The following is a 17,728-nucleotide window of genomic DNA, read 5'->3' on the forward strand; positions in this document are numbered from 1 at the left end:
GTGGAAAAATATTGGCTGAACAACACCTGCAATCAATCAGATTCAGGCACTATTCAGGTATTATTATGACAGGCGGCAGGGCTGAAGGTGAAAATACATTTAGGCCTCTTTCACACGGACTGTCCATTCAGGTCCGCCTGTCAGTTTTTTAGGCGGACCTGAACGGACACTCCATGGAGGTCTATGGAGCCTCGGATGTCAGCGGTGACATGTCCGCTGACATCCGACCCGCTCCGATCCGAAAAAGTGTAACGGAGGAAAAACCTACTTTTCCATCCGTTTTCGGATTGGATCGGGTGATGACGGACTCTACGGTCCGTCATCACCCGATCCCCCATAGGGGAGAGCAGCGCTCTGACAGGTCCGTCCCTGCACATCTTCCTGCTCAGTGGGGATCGGTGGAGCGATCCCCGCTGAGCAAGCGGATGTTCACGGGGCAGATCATCACATGTGAAAGAGCCCTAACTGTATAAAAATAGATAAATATAGTATCATTGGCAATATCCAGCATGGATTTATGAAAGTTCATTCTTGCCAGACCAACCTGTTAACATTCTCTGAGGATGTAAGCTGTAATCTGCATAGAGGCAGGCCTGTGGATGTGATGTATCTGGATATGACAAAAGCATTTGATACAGTACCCCATAATTAATAACAGAAAAAAACTTTGCGCCAAAGGAATAAATGATAATAATAACAACAATTGTCAGCAGCTATGTAAATGTGAGCTGACTAGCGTCACAACAAAGTGAAAATGATTAAACAAACACTGCGCTTGGCTAGTGCAAAATTAATAACTCATATCAGAAATAAATCTTATCAAATGTTCAATCCTTATAAAGTTCCACAATTGTGAAAACAGGTGCTGGTACTTCAATATAAAATGGGTGCTCCACTGTTCAGTGTTCAGACAACGTGCCCCACATGGATGTGCACTCACCCTGGATGTTGACCACCTATCGCTAGAGTGGTCATTTGCGCTTTGTGGGGAAAAACCCCTAGATGGTATCTTTCAAAGTCAGCTGCACTGTGAGTAATCCTATAGTTCTACTTTGAAATCCTCTAGGAGGCTGGATGTGTTTTTCTGCTCTGCCATTTCCAAGACTTTATTTTCTTGAGGATTTTCTCCTTCAATCAACAGTTTCTTCCAGAGACATCAATATTATATGAGGTCTATATGTGCCTGATGTATACTGGCTCCTCGCCTCTCCAGAGATCCCCCACCATAGACAACCAGAGTTACAGGATATTTTCCCTCTTGAGTTATTAACCACTTCAATACCAGGCACTTTTGCCCAGGACAATTTTGAGCTTTCAGTGCTGTCGCATTTTGAATGACAATTGCGCGGTCATACAGCACGGTACCCAAACTAAATGTATCATTTTCTTATTACAAATAGAGCTTTCTTTTGGTGGTATTTGATCACCTCTGCGGTTTTTATTTTTTGCTAAACAAGCTAAAAAAGACCGACATTTTTGAAAAAAAAAAAAGTTTTTCTTTGTTTCTGTTAAAAAAATAAAATTTTGTTTTCTCCTTCACTGACGGGCACTGATGAGTCAGCACTGATGGGCACTGATGAGGCGGCACCGATGGGCACTGATGAGTTGGCACTGATAAGGTGGCACTGATATATAGAATTGATGGGCACTGATAGGCGGCACTGATATGCAGCACTAATGGGCACCGATAGGTGGCACTGATATGCAGCACTGATGGGCACTGACAGGCAGCACTGATGGACACTGACAGGCAACACTGATGGGCACTGACAGGCGGCACTGATGGGCACTGACTGGTGGCACTGATGGGCACTGACTGGCACTGATAGGCACTTACAGGCGGCACTGATTGGCACTGACAGGTGGCATTGATGGACACTAAAAGATGGCACTAATGGGCAGCAGACACGTCGCACTCGCGATCACCGCGCTGCGCGCGCCCGCGGGCGGGCGTCAGCATGTTATCCTGCTGGACGTCATATGACGCCTAGTCAGGATAACAAAACCACTTCCCGGCCATCATTCTGTTATAGGCCGGGCGGGAAGTGGTTAAAAAAGTCCCCCATAATTGCTTCATTTACTAAATGAGGTCTGTTGACATTGATGATAATGTATGCACCTGGATAGAGAATTGGTTACAGAAGTGTGTCCAGAGGGTGGTGATAAAAAACATATTGTCCTAATCAAGGGTGTCAAACTCAATTTCATTGTGGGCTGCATTAGCAGTATGGTTGCCCTTAAAGGGCCATTAGTATCTGTATGGCTGTATAAATCTAGTCAGTGCTTTTTTTCTCAGAATAGGTAAAGGAACTCAACCACGTGGCCCCAGCCCCTTCTGAACTGCATCAAATGTTGGGTGTGGCCAAATTGCAACAATGGGAGGATATTAAAGAGGCAATAAATACCAGTAGTCCGTTATGTGCAGAGAGCAGAGTTCAGGGGTGTGCTATGTATAGGGTGCAGAGTTTAGGAGTGCGTTACATACACAGAATGTAGGGTTCAAGAGTGCACTGAGTAAAGAATGCAGAGTAGGGGAATATACTACATACAGAGTCCAGGGTTTAGGGGATACAGGGTTTAGGTATTCCTGCGCTATCGTAAATAGGGGGAAGGGGAATAGGAAAGACGAATAATAACGAAGTATCTAAAATAAGGAAAAGCAGCCTACACCGGGTAGGGTACAGCCTGCCCTTAGCTAAAGTTGAATAGGTAAGAATGTGGTGCTGCGCTAATCCTTTCAATATATGTGAAAAAATTGAATAACTCTGTATGTGATAACACAGTAATGGTGGGTGTCTCTAGAATGCAGGTGTATTTAAATAAAACATAGCGTGAATAACTATATGTGGCTCTGAAATACAAATAACGTGATAATCCGACCTCTATCAGAGAGTAACTATAAATGTATATAGATAATGAATAATAATTGGCTAAAGGTGATAGCCAGACATATACTAAACAAGTATATATAAAAAGTAACTAGTGCTCATAAACAAATAAAAGTGATGATCACACCCTTATGCACAAACATATGGTAATATCAGCCAACTCTAAGAGCCCTTGCAAACTGGGGCGGGGGGCGGCGTCGGCGGTAAAACGCCGCTATTATTAGCGGCGTTTTACCGTCGGTATGCGGCCGCTAGCGGGGCGGTTTTACCCCCCGCTAGCGGCCGAGAAAGGGTTAAATACCACCGCAAAGCGCCTCTGCAGAGGCGCTTTGCCGGCGGTATAGCCGCGCCGTCCCATTGATTTCAATGGGCAGGAGCGGTAAAGGAGCGGTATACACACCGCTCCTTCACCGCTCCGAAGATGCTGCTAGCAGGACTTTTTTTACCATCCTGCCAGCGCATCGCTCCAGTGTGAAACCCCTCGGGGCTTTCACACTGGAATGAAAGTAGCGGCACTTTCGGGGCGGTTTGCAGGCGCTATTATTAGCGCAATAGCGCCTGCAAACCGCCCCAGTGTGCAAGGGCTCTAAAGGTAATATATAGTATACCAGTCTCTGACTGGACTTATATGCACCTGATATAACTCAGCACACAAACAGGTGTATATAAAAATAAAAAAATAATAGTCAATTCAAAGTCCAAAAAATTATATATGCAAGTGATCCACATTTTTTGGACTTTGAATGGACTATTATTTTCAAGTGGAGCACTGTTTTTTGCATGTTCATTAGTGGACCTCATATCACTCGGTTCTATTGAGACCGTCACTTTTTGTTATGTATTATGAGCACTATTCACGTTGCATATATACACCTGTTTGTGTGCTGAGTTATATCAGGTGCACATAAGTCCAGTCAGAGACTGGTATTCTATATATTACCTTTAGAGTTGACTGATATTACCATATGTTTGTGCATAAGGGTGTGATCATCACTTTTATTTGTTTATGAGCACTAGTTACTTTTTATATATACTTGTTTAGTATATGTCTGGCTATCACCTTTAGCCAATTATTATTCGTTATCTATATACATTTAGGCCCCTTTCACACTGGGGCGGTTTGCAGGCGTTATTGCGCTAAAAATAGCGCCTGCAAACCGCCCCTAAACAGCCTCCGCTGTTTGTTCAGTGTGAAAGCCCGAGGGCTTTCACACTGAAGCGGTGCGCTGGCAGGAGAAGAAAAAATCTCCTGCAAGCTGCATCTTTGGAGCGGTGAAGGAGCGGTGTATTCACCGCTCCTAAACTGCTCCTTCCCATTGAAATCAATGGGACAGCGCGGCTATACTGCGGTAATACCGCGGCTATAGCCGCGTTATACGAGGGGTTTTAACCCTTTTTCAGCCGCCAGCGGGGGGTCAAAACCGCACCGCTAGCGGCCGAATACCGTGGTAAAACAGCGCTAAAAATAGCGCTGTTTTACCGCCGAAGCCCCCTACCGCCCCAGTGTGAAAGGGGCCTTATAGTTACTCTCTGATAGAGGTCGGATTATCACGTTATTTGTATTTCAGAGCCACATATAGTTATTCACGCTATGTTTTATTTAAATACACCTGCATTCTAGATACAGGGTTTAGCTCTCTTTCACAAGCTGTCAACATCTTGCTTCCATCTCTTCTCATCTCTGACCTCTGCACTACTGTCCTTCATCTCCCATCTACCAGGCATGGCTCTAGCACTAGCCAGAAGTTTAGGCGGCTCCGCCTCTCTCTCTCTCTCACTTGCAATGGAGCTCATTGGTTGGCATCTATGCACCCAGGCACAGATGGAGATTACAGTGCAGTTTACCACATAATGCCCCATTCCACACTGCACCTGCATCTCCCTTGTCCCCACCCTTAGTGCAAGGTAGGCAGGATTCTGTAAGAGTTTTTTTTTTCTTTTTTTTATCAATTATGTTTATTAAGGTTTTCAAAGACAAGAAGAGAAAACAATTAACATTGCAAGGTGGTGAAGAGAGAGAAGAGAGAAACTATGGGATAAGGTAACTTCCAAATTGCAAATTAGATATTTAGTACAGTACAACTCTGATCGTTATCTAATTTTGGAATTCTAAAAATCTTGTGAAAAAGGGGGGAACTGTGCCAGAAAATAAATATGAGCCAAGTACCTTGGCTCACCTAGCATGCTCTTCAACATACATAACCTAACTGAGGGAGAATGATCATGCTTTCCAAATAGAAGAATTGGACGTCCCCCTAGAACAAATAGGGGCGTTCTGCAATATAGAGAATAGATAGAAAGAACTAAAGTAAAGAAAGAAAAAATAAGTAAGACGGATTACTTGCGTGACCGCACCCCACTTCGGAGAATAGCCTAAGCCGAACCAACCAGTTCAGGGATCACCTGTAAGATAATTGATCCAGAGGCTCCAGACTTTCTCAAACAGTTAACCATATCATTCAAGATGGCCGAAAGGCATTCATTTATCATAATCCAAGAGAGTTTCACCTCAAGTAAGTCAAAGGGTATGATAGCTACCTGAAGCAGATGAAGCAGAGGAAATGGTGAGAATATCTCTACCTGCTTCACTACACAGTATTGATTGATCAGCTGTGGACAGGATAGTTCCGGCTTTTCTCATTGTGTGCTATTTTTACCTCCCCATCCTTGACTAAATGGACGTAAAGTCCTTTTCTGGTACAATCCCCTGAACCAAGTGACCCCCTGCAGTTTACTCCTGGACATTTTAACATATGCAAGCCCACCATTTATACCTCAATTAAGTGAAAGTGAACCAAACCCCTGAATATAAGGACTCTTAATCATTCCTTTTGGACTGAAACAAATGTCTAGTACAGGATTATAGGGCGGCCCTGAATAACCTATCTTCTCAGCACCATCAACACCCAAACCAGCCACCTGATAAATTCTCTGAATAAGCAACTGGAACTATATTGGGAATTCAAAAGAGCTATTTGAAAACATTAGGAACTTGATTTATATTAATCCCCAATACCTGGATCTGTTCGAGTGTCAGTGTGATTGTATGACTGGGTGTGTGATGCATGCGCAGCTACAATCCCTCTTTTAATGACAACGTTGTCTTTTTTAAATATTCTGAAAGGTATATACTTAGTTTGTTTCTTGTGCCTAAATATCATGGTGTGTTTTTTCTACAAATAAATTTATTAAAATTAACCGTAGTGTCCTGTAGTAGTGACCTTCTTGGAGGGTCTTTCCCTTCCTTTCTTGATAAATTATAGCTGCCTGACCTCCATGATCTGGATAATGTAATCCTCGCTGCCATATTATATAAATAGAATCAGGTGCACTACCTGTGTCAAACACACTAATAAGAAAGTCAACATGTAAATAAAATGGATATTCAAACGTAACTATACACTAAAAGTGAATGAGAATAAAGAAAAAAATTAATTGTGTGCAAAGTCCATCAAGAGGCTAGTTAGCATCCTTAATAAGTGATCCCCAGCAGCGTGCACTTTCACTGAAACAAAATCCTTCCTTCAAATACGGAATATGGTCTTCATTACATGTTTTCACAAGCCAAGTAATGGTAGAAAAAGCTGCTTACCAGATATGTAGGACCCCTATTACAGAGATCTTAAGGGCTCAAATAGGTCAGATCTTACAGGCAGGAACAGCTGATTTAAACTTCAAGCAAAAAATTCCATCCTCCTCAGACCATTCAGAGCGCTGTAATGCCGGTGCAGCAAACTGCAGTGTTTTCCTTGCAATCTTTGTTTCAACTGGATCACTCGTGGTATATGATGAAAAATTAAACAGAGTAAAAAAGGTGCTCCATAGTGTAGTAAGTTAGTAAATTTCCTTTATTGTAAACGATGGATAGCTGACATTATATAGCAGAGCAAAAAATTCAAACGAACAGCACAGCCGCGGTAGTGATCCCATTGAAACCAGGGGCGGATCCAGGGGGGGGGGGGAACCGGGCAATTGCCACCCCCGAGAAATCTGTTGCAGGCCGGGCGGGTGAGCTCCGTGGGCGGCTCCGAGAGCGGGCGGTATGGTATTGGGTCTGTCACAGCCAGACTGAGGGAATACTTGGATAAATTCCTCCAGTCGAGCGTAAAGGCCACAAAGGCATATTTAAAAGATACGGGGGACCTGCTGACATCGCTCAAAAATGTAAGGTTGGAGGCCACATCTTCAGTATACTTGGTAACGGCTGATGTGGCCTCCCTGTATACTATTATACAACATGAAGACGCATCCCTGGCCCTAAATTGGGCATTAAGTAAAAGGGATGACATCCCAGGTATACAAAAGCGTTTTCTGGGGCATGTATTAGATTTTTGCATGTCCCATAATTATTTTTGGTGCAATGGTGATTTCTATTCTCAACAGGTTGGCGTGGCAATGGGAGCCAAATTTGCTCCCAGCCTTGCCCACCTGTTTATGGCAGAGTGGGAAGACAGGAAAGTATTTAGTGTGAGAAGGCCCCAACTTCTATTTTACCGAAGATTTATTGATGACCTCCTATTTATCTGGGAAGGTACGGAGGATTCGGCAGTTGAGTTCTTACAGGAACTCAACAATAATACCAATAACATTAGATTGGAATACCAGATCAGCAGTGATACGGTGAACTTCCTAGATGTGACAATTGAAAGATATATGGACACATTAAGAACAAAAGTGTTTTTTAAACCGACTGATCGTAACAGCTATCTGTCCATAAGAAGCGGCCACCACCCCGCGTGGATAAAAAATATTCCAAAGGGACAGATTTTACGAGTTCGGCGTAACTGTACGCAGTTGGAGGATTTTTATGAACAGGCAGGAATCCTAAAAAAGAAGTTCACACAAAAAGGTTATGATACCAATGTATTAAATAAGGTCATTCAGGAAGTGGCACAAACTCCGAGGGAGAAATGTTTTGAAAAAAAGAATGTCCCCCAAATGGCTGAGGGCCAACATCAGATTGGGTTCGTATCAGGATATCATTGCCAATATAAAGATATAGAGGGGATATTCAGAAAGCATTGGCATATTTTATGCAAGGATAGACACTTAGGGCAAATCTTACCGAATCAACCGAGATTCATTTACAGAAGAGCTCCAAGCTTTGGGGATCATGTAGTAAGAAAAATTCTTGATCCACCTGGACACAATGATTTGAAACTAGACCTGAAAGGCTTTTTCAGTTGCAGAAGGTGTATATGCTGCAGGACTGTAAAAGTGAATCACAGGGGGGTTACAAGTGTAATGAATAGAGAAGGGGAATCCTTCGAGATTAAGGAGTTCAGCACTTGTAACTCTACTCATGTTGTATACTTGATGTGGTGCCCTTGTGGCCTACTTTATGTAGGCAGAACAAAAAGAAAGCTAAGGGTCAGAATTTCGGAACACCTAACCAACATTAAGAATGGTTATAAGTACCATAGTGTCTCCCTGCACTTCAAAGAAAAGCACCAAAAGGACCCATCACTCTTACAGTTTTGTGGGATTGATGTGGTCCATTCATCTTGGAGAGGTTCCAACCGGGTTAGAGATCTATCGCAGAGGGAAACTCGCTGGATCTTTTTAATGAAAAGTTTAACTCCTAGGGGGTTAAACATTGAGTTGGACCTAAATTGCTTTATAAATAACTTTTAATTTTTTGCACATAAGGGGGTTTAATGGGATTTACCATTTTTCAGCTGGTTTCCACATTTTATTAGGAGGTTCAAAGATATGTTAGTGCATTGCGATTATTTGATAGATATTTTAGGGAACCCAGAGTATATGAGACAATATATTTGTTACACTTTTTCTATATACTTTAGGAATTTGTAGCCTTCGGGATTTAGCTTTGATTTTTGGTGATTACAGACTGGTAACTAGTCCCAAATAGTGGGGGGAGAGAGATGGCTTAGTTTTGATTAATTTCAGTAAACAGCATCTGTAATGAAGGAATGACATTCATATTATTCCTATCTACTGTCGCTCCCCCTGGGTAAATATGATAAGAATATCTATATTGTTATTTGTTTTTTCATACATGCTCAGATGCAGAGATGACATGGTCTTGCAACCAGTGCATGAAGAGGCATGGATTTTTAGTGGGGTGTTATTTAATGAAACAGATTCTCACCATGCTGTCAAGTCCTAGGTAAACTGGGAATGAGAGGACATGCCATGGATTTTTATATTTTTATATTGATGTTTTTATTTTTATATTGATGTTTTTATATTCATTTTTTAGTATTACAGTACATTCACAGTGTATTCAACATAAATCTTATTCAACATGTGATTTAGGACGGATATATATTCTTTTGGTACATAATCTCATTAGTTATAATAAATATTCAGGAATTTGCTATTCCAGCAATGGGAATGCAAACTTTAAGCTTAGGGAATTTCAAGCCGGTATGTCTGGTATGAGGCATCGACTTGAAATAAGGATACACTGTTGATGTGATCGCAGCCGCTAGGTTGTGGTCACTTGTATTATTAGGGAGAATGTATTTGAGTTGAACGATCCGTATGATTTTTATGTTGTAATTAGTCCTTAACCTCCCTGGCGGTATGATTATTTCAGATTTTAGGTGCTGAAAGCGGTACCATTATTTTGCACAGAAATTTGGCGTTTTATATTGTAGGCCTGTAATTCTTAGGAATAGTTCACTTAAATCTGTCCAAACAAGAGTCTAGTAGACATCCCGGGTATGATAAAGTTTGAAAAACGAAATAAAAAATTATAATATAATAAATAACTATAAATAATTAAAACACATAATAATATAATAATAATAACAATTATTTAATAATGTAATCAAATCAAAAACACTGAAATTTGCTCAGTTCCAGAATTTTAGCTTTTATTACTTTTAGTGTTTGATGACTGATCTCCTCACAAATCACTATCGCTCAATTCTGCAAGTGATTATAATTTATTATCGCTTTTTTCTAGCTGGTCTAAAACCACTTTTGATGTAAAGAGACAGTTTTGGTTGCTATGGACAATCTTCAGTTTCCTGGCAGAAAGAACAGTTTTATATATATAAAACTGCATGCAGGACACTGGACAGACCACTAGGGACAAAGGGGATGTGTAGTTATTTGATACAGTACTGTAATCTGTAAGATTACAGTATGCTGTATCTATACTGTGTGATTTACTTTTGAATTTACCGCCGAACTCCGTCCCCGTGCGTCGCAACGCTCGCAGGGAACGGAGCTCGGCACTGTGAATCGAGCGAGACACGGCGGCTCGCCGATCACAGCGGGGAGACATCGCAGGAACCAGGGGACAAGGTAAGTAATCTCTTCCTGGATCCTGCGATGCAAGCCCGAGTCTGGCTCGGGGATACCGCTTTTGGTATGTAAAATCCACCCCGAGCCAGACTCGGGAATACCGCCAAGGGGGTTAACTAAGTAGAGGCAAGCTGCATCCCTATACAGCGGCGCGCCGTGGTCTCTGTTCTATTATTGGATCGGGGACACGAGTTGTGCGCATGCGGACTCACTGGCCTATAGGAAGCTAGCGAGGAGGAGATTTAAGGGATGATGGGCAGCCTATTCAGCCAATCCCATGAATAAGTCTAATCTATGACGAAACATGTCGGGGGCGTGGCTGTAAGGTGTGACGAGCAACGCTGAGAGCCGCACTTGAGGAAAGAGAGATCTGGGTGTACGGCGCACCACGAAGGGGGGTGAAAAAAGTCCGTGAGTCCTGATATTAGCACACCTCGGGTCCGCCGTGACCATTTGTTGTTTTGATTGCATCCACTGGATTTGAAGCTGCTGTGAACTTCACTGGTTTTTACTGCTGTTATATATCTTTTAAAATGTGAGTGCTTTTACGGAAGATTGTAGTGGTTTTAAAATAAACTTGCCGTGCTGATTTACGCTATGTGAGTTCTTCATATTCCTTTACATGTGGATGAATCTTAAACACTGTGGAATAACTACATATTCGATCACTCTGGAGTGTGATTCATAAGCGTTTTTTGCCGTGCATGAAAGTGCTGGCAAAAATATTTGGTGAGTGAGATTCTATTGGGGGTGGATTCACGTTTTCACGCTGGTGAGGTGAAAGACGTTTGGAGTTCAACACTAACAAGATCACTGCACTATAGAAGATCTACGTGGATTTTTTTGTCACAGATTAAATCACGCATTTTTTGTCACAAAAGATTTAAGGACTGATGTTTCATATTTATTTATATTGCACTTTTATTTTCTTATTTGGTATTTCACATTAATTGGTGATTTTTTCACTTGATTTGCATATTAATTATTCGGTTGGCACAATTTAATTCACTGTCACTTAGGATTAATTTGTGTATTGATTTATTACGCTATTCAGCTTATTTAGGTATTTATGCACTTATATTTAGTTATTATTTGGTGGTATGTTAACACATATACAGTTATTTCACCATTGAGCATATGAGCGCCTCTTGTTTGCTCTTATGTATCTAGGAGAAGGTTTCTGGGGGTGTTTGATACATGAGATCAGATAATATTTTAATCTTTGTTTCAACTGGATCACTCGTGGTATATGACGAGAAATTAAACAGTAAAAAAGGTGCTCCATAGTGTAGTAAGTTAGTAAATTTCCTTTATTGTAAACGATGGATAGCTGACATTATATAGCAGAGCAAAAAATTCAAACGAACAGCACAGCCACGGTAGTGATCCCATTGAAACCAGGGGCAGATCCAGGGGGGGGGGGGCAACGGGGCAATTGCCACCCCCGAGAAATCTGTTGCAGGCCGGGCGGGTGAGCTCCATGGGCAGCTCCGAGAGCGGGCGGCTCCACCGCGGGAGGATGAGAGAGCGGGCGGCTCCGCGGGAGTGCCGGGCAGCTCCGTTTGAGGGCGGCCAGGCAGGCGGGAAAGAGAGTGGATTGGCCGGGCTGCCGGGTGGCTCAGTGTGTGGATGGGCGGGTGAGACTGAGGCAGGCTAGGTGTGTGTGTGGGGGTGGCTGGCCAATCAGCGAGCCGACGGGCAGGGGAGCAGAGAGATGACATCATCTCTCGCCGCCCCCACATCTCTGCATTAACTTCCGCCCTCACTGTGCAGGTAGTGTGGGCAGCAGGGAGATTACATTATCTCTCTGCTGCCTGTCTCTGGGACAAGGAACAAGAGATAAGCAAAACACCACCTTACCTGGCACGTGACAATCCACATCTGGTGGCAAGTGACAATCCGCATCTAGTGGCAGATGATGTGACAAGTGACAATCTGCATCTAGTGGCATATGACGTGGCAAGTGACAATCCGCATCTAGTGGCAGATAACGTGGCAAGTGACAATCCACATCTAGTGGCAGATGACGTGGCAAGTGACAATTCGCAATGTGTGGCATATGACGTGGCAAGTGACAATCCGCATCTAGTGGCAGATGACGTGGCAAGTGAGAATGCGCATCTAGTGGCAGATGACGTGGCAAGTGACAATCCGCAATGTGTGGCATATGACATGGCAAGTGACAATCCGCATCTAGTGGCAGATGACGTGGCAAGTGACAATCCGCAATGTGTGGCATATGACGTGGCAAGTGACAATCCGCATCTAGTGGCAATTGATGTGACAAGTGACAATCCGCAATGTGTGGCATATGACGTGGCAAGTGACAATCTGCATCCAGTGGCAGGTGACGTGGCAAGTTACAATCCACAAGGTGTAGCAAGTGACAATCCGCATCTAGTGGCAGCTGACGTAGCAAGTGACAATCCGCAACAGGTGGCAGGTGTCAATCTGCATCTGGTGGCAGGCAAGTGACAATCCACAAAATGTGGCAGGCGACGGTGGCAAGTGACACGCTCGGGGTTCCCACTGATTCTGCATTATGGTGAGTTGAATGATTTCATTTTATATTACAATGTATTAATAGAAATAATGCGCTTCAATCATCCTGACACCATAACAACCATGGTGCCAGGATGATTAAAGCACCAACAACAGCCATTTCCCCGATAAATTGTCCACAAAAAAAACGTATTTTCTGGCAGTGCCCCTCCCGAGACTAGGCTCTGGATCCTCCCCTGATTGAAACAAAGGTTGCAAGGAGAACACTGCAGTTTGCTGCACCGGCATTACAGCTCTGAATGGTCTGAGGAGGATGGAATTTTTTGCTTGAAGTTTAAATCAGCTGTTCCTGCCTGTAAGATCTGACATATTTGAGCCCTTAAGATCAGAGGTGGCTCTAGGCTTTGTGAGGCCTTAGGCAAAACTTACACATGAGGCCCCACGGACTGGGATGCTCCGTGATGAGGCCGCTATTCCTCAGGCAGTATCTGATTTGTCCGTCAGCTCCTAAGCCACAGAGTCCCAGTGGGGGTAGGCGGAGCCGCCGGCGTCAACTTCAGTGATTGAGAACAGGCAAATTAGGTGGCCGCGAGGCCCCTGTGAGTGCGAGGCCTTAGGCGACTGCCTAATTTGCCTAATTAGAGAGCCGCCTCTGCTTAAGATCTCTGTAATAGGGGTCCTACATATCTGGTAAGCAGCTTTTTCTACCATTACTTGGCTTGTGAAAACATGTAATGAAGACCATATTCCCTATTTGAAGGAAGGATTTTGTTTCAGTGAAAGTGCACACTGCTGGGGATCACTTATTAAGGACGCTAACTAGCCTCTTGATGGACTTTGCACACGATTAATTTTTTTCTTTATTCACATTCACTTTTAGTGTATAGTTACATTTGTATGTCCATTTTATTTATATTTTGACTTTCTTATTAGTGTGTTTGACACAGGTAGTGCACCTGATTCTATTTATATAATTTGTTAAAACCAGATATTCACGTTTTTTTTAGGTTGCAGCACTTTTAAGTTATCACCACTTCAGATTTGTTCACATTTTTTTGACATCACATTTTTTTGAGATCATAGTTGGTTGGGGGTAGCGCAGATTGTTCTTGTTACGCCAAATCCTCGCTGCCACAAATATGAAAGTAATTAATCTTTTGGAATGTCTTGGGGCATTCTCCACCAGGCTACCCAATAATGCTTGTTTAAGTCTAGGCTTTTTATAAAAGAGGATTGGCAATAAACCGGGAACTGTCCTAAACAGCAAGTGAACTACAGTATGTACAGTCTTTTAATTTAGTCTTCTGCCAGCTATGTTGGGGCCCATGAAGATGGTGCACTTGGTAGTGTTGGCTATTCTTGGACTTAGTGAGATAGTCTTAAGAAGCAATTGGCTCCTTAGGACACTAAAGTAGGAGGGGCCAGGTAAAAGGTTAAATGTTCTGACTCTGGCCAAAACAAGACTAGCAGTGCTCAATAGTGGGTAAGTGCAAAGTAATAGTGAAAGGCAAAGGGTGATGGATCTCCACAGAGAATATGCACAGAGTCAGATAACAAGACAATAATGGGGCAATGATCCACTCACCACCTTCCCCTGATCGGTTGCAGCAGGCATTGCCTTTGGAAGCCCCCCCCTTTAGAGTGGTGTTGACTCCAGGCAGCTGTCTTTGATGATCTCATGAATGGTGAACCCAGTGCCACAGCTGCGGTCTGTTAGCATCTCTGGAGCGTTCCTGAGCAGCAGCGGTATCAGGCTACTACTCGGGGCTGTATACTTTGGCTCCCCAACAGCAAGATGATAGGCCTTGATGTGAGACCTGGCGACTGCAGGTAGGTGCTGGTACGCTCGGTCCAGCGACTAAAGTGAGCAGCTCCCCAATTCTGCAGGCCTGTCATCAGCTCAACATAGAGTCTCTAACCAGCCTGCTACATTCTCCCTGTCTTAGCAGCAGCTCCTTCCTCTCTGCCCTGGCTGATGGTGATCTTCCCAAAACTACCCACTCTTTCCCTGGCTTTTCTATTTATATGTCCTTCGCTGGGCTCCTCTGGCCTTCAGGCAAATTGGGTATTATAGTTTCTTTATCAACAACTGCAATGGCACTGATCATGGCTCAGACTATATCTCCTAGCATTCAGAGTTCTATGTTTTGAGAATCAGGAGCTCAAGGTCTATATTAGCCCCATTTTGTGACGGAAAAAGGGAACCACATTTAGGAAAATTCACAAGAATACATTTCAAAGGAGCGTTCTGCCGGATAAGGGGGGAAGCAGAGTGACAGAGAGATGAGCTCATCAGTCCGTTCTTTTCACAAGCTGGGTGAGGGATAAGACCTGTAAGTGTTACCTACGTAACTGCAGCAGAGAAAAAATCAGCAGGGCTATGCTGTGTGGAAGAGCTGTGTTAATGTCAGGACTGGATGGACAGAAATACAAATAGCTTGGCAGGTAAAACTGCCCCCTTTCATGTAACATATACATACTGTATACTGTACACTTCATATGTGTATTTAGCTGTTTATTGAGTTCTGGGAGTTCAAATACAAATTACGAATTACAAATACATATAATTTTGTTTTTTCATTAAGGCCTCATGTACACTGCAGCTGGTAAATAGAGAGAGAGAGAGAGAGAGAGAGAGAGAGAGAGAGAGAGAGGTCAAAAAATGCTTCTAAAACGATGGTTACTACCTATCAAGTTCCAGCGTTCAGAAGAGGTTTTAAAATGTCCTGTGTACATGAGGCCTAATGCCACGTACACACGACCGGTTTTGCCGTCGGAATAAACTCCGAAGGTTTCTCCGACGGAACTCCGACGGAATTCCGCTTAAGCGGTCTTGCATACACACGGTCACACCAAAGTCCGACCATCCAGAATGAGGTGACATACAATACCTACGACGGGACTAGAAAAAGGAAGTTCAATAGCCAGTAGCCAATAGCTTACGTCTCGTACTTGCTTTGGAGCATGCGCGTTTTGGTCCGTCGGAACAGCATACAGACGAGCGGTTTTCCCGATAGGAATTGGTTCCATCGGAAATATTTAGAACATGTTCCATTTCTAGGTCCGTCAGAATCTTCGAAAAAAAAAGTCTGATGAGGCCTATACACGATCGGAATAGACGATGAAAAGCTTCCGTTGCACTTTTTCTGTTGGACATTCCGCTCGTGTGTACGCGGCATAAAAGTTAAATCTTAAAAGTGACATACTTACTGATCTGGGCACAAGCCTCTATGATCTCTTGTGGCTTCATCTTTGAAAATCCTCGATTGTCAATCATGACCAGAGTGTTGGTCAGCTTATATTCCCATCTAGTTTTTGTCAGGCCACCCTCAGTCATTCCGGCCCCCGCCACATTCTGGTACTCCTCGTCCTTTGTCACACAGACACATGAGTTGACAAGCGAAGACTTTCCATGCCCCAGAAAGCCAAAGAGCTGAATGGCCAGTCTCTGGAATCCATGTGTGGTCAAGTCAAGAGTATTCCCGAGAGTGCAACGAGTAATTCGCTCTCCTATGTTTTCAGGTTCCTCGGACATTGTGGCTAAAGAAAGTGCACTAATAAAAATAACACTGGGTGGGATAACGATACTTTCACTTTCACTTAGGAAGAATTATCGTGTAGTTTAGCCTAAACAAACAGTTCAGAATGAGGAAGAAAATAGTACATGAATATTTATACCTGTACTAACAATGGTGTGACTAGGGAAGGACAGCAGAGAAGACAGCTCAATCCAAAGCCAAAACAATTGTTTTGACTGGAGTTGGGATTTAGGAAACCTGAAGAGTGTAACAAATCACTACTGTATGTACAATAGCAAGGTCCAGCTACATGTATCAATGAGAATGCAATGTGAACCTAACATTAGATACATTATATTGTTTCATATTCGGTGCATGCATACTAAGTAATGTGCCAGTGTAACAGTTTAAGGTATTTATTTCCTTTCACAGAGATCACTGTACTCCCCCTTTTCTCTCCAGAAGGACAGAGGCATCTTTGTTCAGGTATCATTCAGAGTCCACATCTACTGTATATGAGGTGACACAATCATATAAACTCTGAGGTGTGTGCAATGATATGAAAGGAATACCCTGGATTAATGCACTGCAAGTTCCACCTTTATTACTTCTTGTGAAAAAAGTAAGCAGAAACAGAGAAAGAAGGCATGAACAAGTTGATGCGTTTCACTTTCTCCCCAGTGCTTAAAAGAAGTTTGAGATTTAAAAAAAAAATAAACTTACATACTCACCTAGGTGGATACAGCATCAGTCCGATGCTGCTTCTGTTTCCCACTGCCTCTAATACTGAGAACCGAGCGATCAAAGACCACTGATCGTTTGGTTCTTGGTCATCAGTAAGCAGAGAGCGGTAAATTTCAGTCATCAGTCTCTGCTCTACCCCTCTGGCGCTCACTGGAGTGCCAGGCAGATGAGGGGGTGGAAGCAGTTGGTTCAGGCTCTCAGCGGTGCAGTGAGAGCCTAAGCCAGCTGCCGTTCAGACATCTGGGTGGAACCTGACATTAAAATTGTGATCCATCCAGAGTCTGGACCGGTGTTCTATCGAATACTGCCTCCCGTCGGATAATGCCTCCGACGAGCTCTGCATGTGCAGTACGCAACGTCACTCCAGCTGATATGTTGATCGGCTGGTGTGATGTCAACACTGCGCATGCGTCAGAGGCATTATCCAATGAACTGCAAAGCGCCAAAGGTGAATCTAATTGCCAGATTTTGCCTCTCTGTTGCACAGCGGGTTCAGTGTGTTTAAGGGTGGGTCTTGGTGTGTTGATGGGTGGGTTTTACCCACCCTTCAACACAGCCAAAGCCCGCCCTGCAAAACAGCAAAACCCGCACTTCAACACACTGAACCAGCCCTGCAACACACCTAAGACCTGCCCTGCAACAGCAACCCTGAATGTGACAATTATGTTCTCCCTCAGTGCTTTGCAGATCGTCGGATAATGCCTCAGAGGATCTGCGCATGGGCAGTGTTGACATCAGGCAAGCTGGTCAACATATCATAGTGCACGTGCGCACGTCATTGGAGGCATTATCTGACGG

General features: G+C 43.4%; 1 protein-coding gene across 1 annotated transcript in view; it reads right to left on the minus strand.

Annotated features, from left to right (window-relative positions):
* Nucleotides 1-16,288, minus strand: part of LOC141148604 (uncharacterized) — a 53,058-nt gene extending 36,770 nt beyond the window's left edge. The window contains exon 1 of the mRNA XM_073636205.1: nt 15,879-16,288. Within this exon, the coding sequence (XP_073492306.1) occupies nt 15,879-16,203 (325 nt within the window). The 5' untranslated portion in view covers nt 16,204-16,288. The remainder of the gene's footprint in view (nt 1-15,878) is intronic.
* Between the last annotated feature and the right edge of the window lie 1,440 nt (nt 16,289-17,728).

The sequence above is a fragment of the Aquarana catesbeiana genome, linkage group LG06 (assembly GCF_042186555.1).
Source record: "Aquarana catesbeiana isolate 2022-GZ linkage group LG06, ASM4218655v1, whole genome shotgun sequence".
NCBI classification, from domain to species: Eukaryota; Metazoa; Chordata; class Amphibia; order Anura; family Ranidae; genus Aquarana; species Aquarana catesbeiana.